This window comes from Pygoscelis adeliae, unplaced genomic scaffold, assembly GCF_000699105.1.
Source record: "Pygoscelis adeliae isolate BGI_AS28 unplaced genomic scaffold, ASM69910v1 Scaffold262, whole genome shotgun sequence".
NCBI lineage: Eukaryota > Metazoa > Chordata > Aves > Sphenisciformes > Spheniscidae > Pygoscelis > Pygoscelis adeliae.
Window position 1 is genome coordinate 544,740 of NW_008824184.1, and position 9,875 is coordinate 554,614.

General features: G+C 55.4%; 1 protein-coding gene across 1 annotated transcript in view; it reads right to left on the reverse strand.

Annotated features, from left to right (window-relative positions):
• Positions 1 to 9,875, reverse strand: part of MYO18B (myosin XVIIIB) — a 78,618-nt gene that overhangs the window by 40,383 nt on the left and 28,360 nt on the right. Inside the window, 7 exon segments of the mRNA XM_009334425.1 lie at positions 625 to 726; positions 851 to 970; positions 2,788 to 2,877; positions 4,322 to 4,465; positions 4,755 to 4,883; positions 6,664 to 6,720; positions 9,698 to 9,807. Of these exon segments, the coding sequence (XP_009332700.1) occupies positions 625 to 726; positions 851 to 970; positions 2,788 to 2,877; positions 4,322 to 4,465; positions 4,755 to 4,883; positions 6,664 to 6,720; positions 9,698 to 9,807 (752 nt within the window).

The window sequence follows — 9,875 nt, forward strand, 5'->3', positions numbered from 1 at the left end:
CCGGGGACGCTTGTTGGGTGCGCGGGCCTGACCAGCCTGAGTGGCCGTGCCAGGGTCAGATGGGTGAATGCACAATGGCACCGCGGCTCCTGTATGGCATGAACACCAGCAGCGAGCTTGTAGGGCGCAGCTCTGCTTTGTGCACCCAGGGCTGCCTCGGCTCGCATAGCACATGTACCCCCGCCCCAGGCAAAGCGTGCATGCCCATCCCATCCCACCCCACCCCATCCCACTTGTGTCTTAGCAGCCTCCTCATCACTCCACAACATGCTTCAAACACACTTTGATACGCCAGGAGTGCCGGGCAGTGTCAGCAAGCACCAGCAGTGCCCTCAGGAAGAATCCCTGCCTGCATCCCCAGCCCCATGCAAGAGCCAGAGCCCTGTGTGACAAAGCCATCACTGCCAGCTCCCACCAGATGAGCAATGCAGAGTGACAGGGTGCCAAAAACACACTGGGGTGGCCAGGGGCTGGAGGAGCAGAGCTGCCTGGAGTCGGGGGGGGCAAGACTCTGCCCATTGCAAGAGGCTTTGCTGCCCCGCTGGGGTGGCCGTGCTGGCCCCTCAGGTCAGGCTGGGTGCCCAGAGCATGCATCGCCCCCGAAGGGATGCCCCTACCTCCTCCAGAGCCACTTATCTTCATCTCACGCAACTGAACCAGCTGCTGGGCCTCTTCCAGCTGCTTTTCCACCGACTCCAGTTTCTTCTGCACTTGGTCGTGTTTCCTCTGGGGAAACCCAGGGAAGGAAGGGAGCAGCTCTACCGGGCTCCAGGGCACTTGGGTCCAGCAAGGCTGTGCTGAGAGCACAGCATCTCCACCGGCATGGCCTGATGGCTCGGGGCTCTCCTACCTGCAGCTCCTGCAGCTCGCGGGTGCCCCGCAGCCTCTCTGCCCGCTCCCCGTCCAGGACCTGGCAGGCGACATCACCCTTGTACCGCTCATCCGACAGCTCCGTCGTCAGGTCGATGATCTGGGGGGGGCAACACGGAGTCAGGGCTGGGCATCGCCATGCACGCCGGCTCAAGGGGGGTCCGCTCAGCCCGTATCGACCCGAGTGTCCTGACTACTCTCCTTTGGCAGCTGCCTATGCTTAGGGGAAGTGGTAAGTGCGCACCATCACCCATCCATGTCACCAGTGAGAACCCAGGCTCCCACTGGCAGTGCCCAGCAAAGAGCAACTGCTGCTGGAGCCCCTGGCTGCCCTCCTCGCCCCGCTGCCTGTGGCAAGGCAGCTGCCTGCTACGGCTGCACAGCGGGCAGCTGGCACCAGCAGTGCACTGCCTGCACTGTGCTGCCTGCAGTGCACTGCAGGCAGGGCTCATCAGATTTCTGCACCATTCTAGCTGATTAGCATTAAGTTTCATTTGAAACAACAAGCGGGTGAATGAAGGAGTGAATTATTAATCCGGAGTATTAATTCAATTTTCTGCAAAGCAGAGGTGAACATGACCTGTCCCGCTAATCCGGCCAAGCGAGGGACTACAGAGGCAGCAGGGCCAGCAGGAACATGCAGGCTTCCAGTGCTCCTTTTCCTTCATTTGACAGCATTTTAAGGCACTTCACATTTTGCAGGTGCACTACACAAGCTCTTCAGGGGGTCCAACAAGGTCCAACAACCACACTCAGTAAGTAAACTCAATAGGTTTTCTTTCCCTGGGGAGATGGTATTTTTCTAGGTCTGTCCTGAGGCGTTAGCCTTGCTCAGCAGTCCCAGCCTTGCGGGTGTGATTTCATTTTTAACACAGAGCTTAAGTTAAATCATCTTTAGCCGCTTCCCATTGAGAAAGGGGTCCCTGGCCCTCTGGGCTGTTGGTACCATTAACCAGAGCTGCAGCATTACACCTAGACCACAGCTCGGCCACCCCATGCGAGGGGCAAGCACCGCAGCCCGGCGAGCCAGGTAAACCCAGGATATTTATAGCAAACTTGGGAGTTCTTTCTGCTCCCAGTGCTTAATGAAACCCCAGCTGCAATTGCACAGGAGCCCGTGCATCCGAGGGGGGACTCCGCACAGGACCAGCGGCCAGCCAGCGATGCACATGGTCCCCAACGTGCCTCCAAGTCCCTTCTGACACGCACAAGGGGGTGGCCAAGCAGCTGCCCCAGCAGCTGCCACTCCACGAGCACCGCACACGGAGGGGGCACGCTCGGAGCCAGGGGATGGGCAGGACACTTCTACTGCATGCCGTCTCCTTGGTATTAGCATTCGTCCCATTAAACTAAGTCATTTCTGGTGTCTGCAGAGGTCAGCGAGCCTGCAGTCCTGAGAGCATAATGAGAACATGATATATCTGTGTGTAATTTCCCATTCTAATTATACCCTTTTGTCAGCAGAAGGGATGACATTCACACTGCCGTTTTTCAGCCTCGTACGCCGTGCTGGTGGCAGCACGAGGTGACGTCTGTCCTTGCCGGAGGGGACGTGAGGCTTTCCCTGGGGACACCCCTGGGAATGGCCCATTCCCAGAGCATCTGGGCTGCTTTCTGGGTGCAGACCCTGGGGGGACACGTTGCTCTGGCAGGCAGGATCCCACCCAGCATGGGGACTGCAGCGATGCTGGCGCTGGGTGCTGCAGTCAGGCACCGCAGCCCAGCTGGGTCCTGCACAGAGAACCACCTCTGGCTGCGGTTACTCTGCTGGCAGTTCGGCAGCTGCCCCCTGCCCAACCCTCTGCTGATCACGGCTCCTCCTGCTGTAATGTAATTGGTGGTCATATTTATCCCGACATGGCTTAATTTCCAACCCAACCAAGCGGGGCTGCGGCAGAGGCTTTTTTCGGGCTCTACCTTGCTTTCCAGCTTCTCTGCAGTCTGCCTGAGCTCGCTGCACGCCTGCTCGGATTTTTCCAGCTTCCTTCTCAGCATTGCCAGCTCCTCCTAGGGAAGATTGCAAAACAACACACATGGAGAGCTCCAGCATCCTCAGTTTATTTATGAAAATCTCATTTTCTGTTAAAAATAAGTGGGAGAGACATAGCTGCCTTATTAATAAAATTTACCAGGCAACTTTGAAGGCTGCTCACTGCAAATTGCTGGGACTACAGCTCCTGACATGAATTTCATCAGAAGGAATGTCAGCTTTGGTGTACATACAGAGCACATTTTATGAGAAAGCAGCAAACCTCAAAAGCCTGGGATGAACAGTCAAACATCTGAATTTTGCTCATGGAGTGTTCCTTGGGCCCTGGCAGACTATCACAGAGCAGTTGCAAAGGCACATTGTTTTCTGTGATTCTTTTTCAGGCAGCCTGACTGTAACCGCAGAAAGAGCTGCTCAGTGCAGCCTTGTCCTGCTTTGATGTCCAACACTGAGCAGAAGCAGAACGTGCAGAGTTGTGATAAAAGCAGAGGTTAACGGGTGATGGAGCCTGACGGATACCAGGCAGGTTTGGAGAGAGAAACAGAGGCTTGGGCAACTTTTATTTTGTCTGAACCAGCCTGAAAACATCTTGTTAAAACCTCACTAAGGCAAGAGGAGGAGCAGGATGCCAAGGAAGACAGACTAAGAATTTAGCGCAGGCCTCAGACGGTGCAGAGGGGCAAAAGGTGCCTTTCCCAGGTCAGCAAATGCCCATTAACGTCTCCCATCACCAGTGGCAGCTCAGGTGGAAGGCAGTACAGCTCTGGTGACAGTAAACAGCAGAGTCCCCTGTGTCAGGTTTGGAGAGAGAAACAGAGGCTTGGGCAACTTTTATTTTGTCTGAACCAGCCTGAAAACATCTTGTTAAAACCTCACTAAGGCAAGAGGAGGAGCAGGATGCCAAGGAAGACAGACTAAGAATTTAGTGCAGGCCTCAGACGGTGCAGAGGGGCAAAAGGTGCCTTTCCCAGGTCAGCAAATGCCCATTAACGTCTCCCATCACCAGTGGCAGCTCAGGTGGAAGGCAGTACAGCTCTGGTGACAGTATACAGCAGAGTCCCCTGTGTCAAGGATGTGTTTGGCTGCTCATCATCCGTCACCCCACAGACTGATGTGGGGCACCCGTCCCCAGGGGGCTCAGCTCAGCGGACCCAGCCCCAGCAAGCTCGTGGGAGGCATGGGGCGGGCAGCAGGGCAGCCACAGCCCTGGGATGGGGCTTCGGCTGCAGGGACATGGTGCATTTGCTACTGTCCCTCTAAGGAAGGAGAGTTATTTCTCCCTCCGCAGCTCCGCAAAACACATTACTTGGGGGTGCTAAGAACAGATGATGACTTACGGATGGTCAGCAAAACATCTCTGCCCTGGCAGAAGTGATTTCCAGTTTGACTGACCCACCAGGCAGAGGCCCTAAAGCATCCCGTCCCGTCCCGTCCCATCCCCTCCCATCGCTTGGTGCATACTTCTTTTGCACGAAGCTGCTCCTCCGCGAGGTTAACGCTGAGCAAGGGCCGCACACGGCTCAGCAGCTGCCACCAGGGCCAGTGCCTGACTGCCTGGAAGACCACCAGGTTCTTCTGGATGCAGTGAACGGCAAGGCGCTGGATCTGTCGGGAGACACGGCCGGCAGTGCCCCTCACCCAAAAAAAAACTGGGAAGGGCCTGGCGCGGGCACCGGGATGGAGAGGGATGAGGTGGTGGAGGAGCTCTGCACTGCAGGGGATGGCAGCGAGGCACCCTATGGCTGCCCACAGGGCAGGGCAGAGTGGGTACCCTTCAAAGGAGCCACCTGCTCCGCTCAAAGAGCTGTAATTTGGATGCTCCGGGCTGTATCACAGCAGCACCGAGCCTGTGCTTTGGTGGGCACAGGGCATCCACGACCTGTGGGATGGATACCTTCAACCTCTTGAACTTCTGACGGCTGAGGAAGCCCTTGCAAGCAGCCTGGAGCAGGATCATCTTCTGGGCTATCAGCTTGTCACGCTGCTTCTCCAGTCTGGAGATGACCCCCGGCTTCAGGAAAATCTGACAGCAAGCAATGGAGGTTACACACCCACAGGACAGGGTCTGAAACCTGCCTGCAGCCAATGGGACGTATTTCTGGCTAAGACCTTGCAGCCTCCCCTGAGACCTGCAGGAGACTGAAGGTCCTTGGACCAGCTGGGACCAGCGAGTGCAACCACTGCACCAGCCCAAAACGCTGGGCTGGAAGGGGACTCCAGCCCTACTTGGCCAAACCTGCAACATGCCTGTCTGCCCCGTGCCACAAAGGCACCTGAGGCAGCCCTGGCACCGACCTCCTTGGGGACGCTCATGGAACAGCAAGAGAGAGCTGTATCCCAGCTCTGTCCCGTCCCCAAGCCCAGCAACAGGATGGCTGCACATCCCAGAGAGGACCTTCCACCCGCCCCTCCATCTCCTGCACCTGGGCATCGCCAAAACAGGGCATACGGGGCTGCCTAGCTTCCACTGACTCCCCGGGGACTGGGCTGCTGAGCGCCTCTTGGGATCTGACCCTTGCACTGTGCGCACGCTGGCATTTGCTCTCTGTCCCTGCCTCTTCTCCCTTCTCCTTTTTGACATAGGCATCAACCATCACAAGAAGCTGCAAGTCCTTGAAACTCTCCCCTTGGGCTACTGCCCATTTCTCACCTGCTGCATGGACGGCAGGGCTGTCTCTGCTGGAAACAGCATTTTTGACAGCGTACACACAGATACACACAGATAACAGCAAAGATGCCAGTTTACAATAGAAAAAACAGAATTAACCACATCATTTTCTTTAAATGAACTTGTCAGAAACACCTCATAAATGATACAGATTTGCTGATGCCATCGAATTTAGCCTGGTATCGATCTCTCAGAGTGCAAGATGTCTCTCGGTCATTGCCTGGTGAAGCTCTCGAGATATGGGACCAATCACTCCTGAATATTGTGCACCATTTGCATAATACAGCTTTAATAAAAACTTAATTACACTTGTGAAGCCAGTGGCATACTTAAAGAGCTGTGTTTTAAAGATGCCAAATTGAATCAAAGAACAATTCCAAGGAAACTCACTTTCTTGAGATAATGCTGTGATTGCTCCACCACCTATTTGATTGTCTCATTAATGTCTGTGTTAACTTCACAAGCCAGCGAGTTTTAGAAGCTAGTACAAAATCAATGCTCAAAGCGATGGCAAAACTAACTCCTCTATAACAAGATGTGACTGGAGCTGCTATCGCAGTATTGATTAAGTACAAAGGTTTCATAGCAGAGATAATTGCAAACTGCACTGTGCAGGATAAAAGTAAGTTATTTTGCTCCACAGAACCATTCTTTCAGGAATTCTTTCTTTATAGACCCCAAGAGCTGAAGGAAAGCAGGCATGCAAAATTAATTTTTCTTTGAGATTACCGCATTTAAGTTCAAATGTTGTTGCTGCAACAACTCTTGCACTTGCAGCTGCCCAGCTCAGCAGTGTTAACCCCAGCCCACCAAAACCACGAGCTGCCCAAGCCCCATTTACTCCCATGAGACATCAAAGGTAATTAGGAACTTAAATGCCATGAGGGGCCAGATTTCCACAATCAGGTACACAGTTTACCGAGGGTAACACTTTCAAATGTGAATTAGGAGCCTTCCACTTTGATTTTCGGTGAGGCTTGGTTTCCCAGCCCACCTGGGCGCCATGGGGAGCAGCGGAGGAGAGACTGTCTCTCCAGTTTGGGAAGCTTTGGGCAGCTGACAGTGCCCGGCGCAGGGCTGGTTGGGTCCGTATGCACCGAGAGCAACGGGGAAGCAGAGACCGGAGCCGTCATACCTGGCTGCGTCCTATGGCCTTCTCCAGATCCAGTGTCTGGAAGAGCTCCTCTATGGCCTGCAGAGAAGGAGCACATCGCAGAGTTGCTCAGAAAACACTTACACCCTGGCACAAGCCTGCTGAAACGGGACGCAGAGACCCCTGGTCCTTACGGGCACCCAGTAAGGGTGCATCCAGCTGTGCTCTCGTTTCCTCCTCCCCATGCAAAAGCGCACCTGCCCAGCCTGAGAGCAGCCTCAGAAACGGCTGCCCCAGCCCCGAGTCCTGGTGCGAGAAGGGCTTTCTGCCCCAGAGGCTTTTGGCAGGATGGGGAGCGGAGATCTGCAGCTGCATGCAAGATTTTCCCCCTTTTGCTGCCATCCCTCGTCTGGAAGGACCCCGATGCACAGGCAGCCGCAGAAGGAGGCTACTCAGGGGAAGGCAAGAGCTCGTCCTGGCGCTGTCCAACCAGGGTCCAACTGCACTGTGCAGCTGCGAGCCCTCGGTGCTGCCCTCCTAACCAGTTCGCCAACAGCTCGGCCCATGGAGCCAAAAGCGGGGGAGAAAGCACTGGGTTCCCCCCCGAGCCCACCGGCGCAGAGCTGAGCCCCCGCAGGGAGGCAAGCAGGAGATAAGTCCCAAGCCACAGGAGAAGCCTGAACTCAATTACTCTGAGCTTTGGACCGACATGGGTCCATGCGCTTAGGGACATGGTTTAGTGGGCATGGTGGTGTTGGGTTGACGGTTGGACTCGATGATCTTAGAGGTCTTTTCCAACCTTAATGATCCTATGATTCTATGACATGTGAACATAACAAGCCAGCAACACCGTACATTTCCCCAGGGCAGCAAACACTACCTGGACAAATCGATGATTTGAAAATGCCAGAGCTACAGAAATTTTAACAAAAATCCTCCACTAATACTTCACTCCATACAACATCCTCTGGCAGCCTCACGCATCTCCTCCACGAAGGACAAACCCACGTGAGAAATATTTCAGCACGGCCCCAGGAGCACCTTGCTGCAGCAGAAATGCAGCTCTAGCCCTCGCCAGCAGCCATGCACGCACCGGGGTGAGGTGGGGACGGAGCACACAAGTGCACAGGGGACAGACCACCACGGTGCACAAAACTCTGTGCCAGAGGTGAGAAAGCACCAGCACCACGGCTGTGCCCCACTCCTGTGGCACTGCTGGGACTGGGGCCAGGCACAGGGCTGCACAGGACGATCCCATCCCATGCACAACAGCGGGGTCGGTTATTGCTGCACCGTCACACCCTTGCTACATACAAGCACCTCTTGGGCCCCAGCGGCTGACTTAATGCAGCTTACCGGGAAGCAGTCTCCAGCTAACAAAACCACGTGGCAACAAGCTCCGGGGAAGATGGGATTTTTCAAATCCCCTGCTTACATGCTGCTGACGAGGCACCCTCTGCCTCCTTACAGCATTTAATAACAATATTGACCTTTTCTGACTGTCAAACTTGTCTTATTAAATCCCAAGGTCGTAATTGAATTTGCACACGCTGGCTGGCAGTTTGCACAACAGAGCACATGCCCATGTTTAATTCATCTCCTCTCGGCTCTTCCCGGATCTCAGTGTTTCTTGGCTCGCTCGTAGCCTGTTCCAGGAGCAGGGGCGGTTCTCCCCAGTTTTTGCTACAAATTTATTATGAAACAAATAAAACTGGCATATCTCCACCTTCATTCCTGAGCTCCTTTGACTTTCAGGCTTCGTGGGACGAGGCAAGGAGCCACCCTGAGCTGCTGCTTTACAGGTGCCTGAAGGCAGGTGATGCCCAGTCCCCAGGAACCTCCATGGTCCCTGCTCTGTTGGATCCCTGGGAATGCTGCCTGGCTTATCCTGAGCCAGCTGGTTTTTGGGGGAGCCAGGGTGAGGGACAGGGTGCCACCATGCTGGGCCAGAGCAATGCACGGAACCCGCCCTCTGCACATGCCGCCAGTCCCACAGTTTGTGCCCTGTCCTGCAAATCGAGACCTACCAGGCATGCAGCCAGAACACCAGAGGACCGAGGCCCAGCCCTCAGCACGCAGGATTTTCAAAGCCATTTCCTCTTGAGTATTAAAAAGAAGCAATAACAGGCTTCATTTCCAGGCTGATTTCTCCAAGTCCTCTCCACGGTGCAATAACATTGGCAAATGCAGCCCACGCCAGGCATGTTTACTGCCTTTGCGAAAACAGTCCTCAGGGGGAGAAACTCAGGGACAAAGAGCCGAGCTCGGCTGCTCTGCCAGGTTGCTGGAGGACCCGTGTCCCTCCATGCTCAGGCACACGTGGGAAGGGTGAAGAGGAGCAGGATGCAAAGCCACTCCCTGCAACCAGCACTGCACAAGGCTGCACCCACGCAGGACGCAGCCCCACTGCCAGATCACTCCTGATCATTGCTAGGGAGCTCCGACCGCCCAGAGCCCGGACGTACGGGCTGACCCTGCAGACTCCCAAACCCAATCGCGGTTTCTCAGCAGCACTGCGAATGCTGGTGACCTACCCTGAGCCTTGCTGAATGTGGTTTTTCTCCTTCATCCCTAGTTCCTGAGGACAACCTTGCATTTAAGAAACGCCGAGACCTGCACTGACAACCCTGCTACTAAAGCTCCTCAACAGCTGTCCAGATGTGCACTCCCACCCATGGTGGATCCTGCAGCAACAGAGCAAAGGAGCATCATCCACAGCTGTTGGGAGACGCTGGAGCTTGGCAGCCCACAGACCTGCGGGTATTGACCCTACAGCAGCCAAAGGAATAACATCAGCAACACCAAATGCCTGAGCGAGGCAGGGACTGGGAAAGCAGCTCCTGCCCCAGGGCAGGGAGATGCTCACATGACCCAGCCCATTTGGAGAGAGGACAGCTGGGCTCACGCAGGATACAGGCAATGCCAGCACAGGGGCTGCCTCTAGGGAGCTCCAGGAATTGCTCCTCATTGCAAAGAAAGCCCTGACCATGTTGGGGAAGGCTGGAAGAGCTCCGGCACTGGCAAAGCCCTACATGGGGCTCTTGGCCCACGCTCCCCAGGCCAGCCGGGGACGCACCTTGCTCTCATCTGGCACCTCGTAGGCAGAGGTGTACTTCTTCATGACGTCCGGAGCCAGAACCTGGAAGCGCCGTCGGAATTGGGTCAGGAGCAGGCGATCCACATACCCTGGGGGCAGACAGACATCTCTGGGGGCTGCGCCAGCCCAGGGGCACGTGGCTTGCACCGAAATGTCA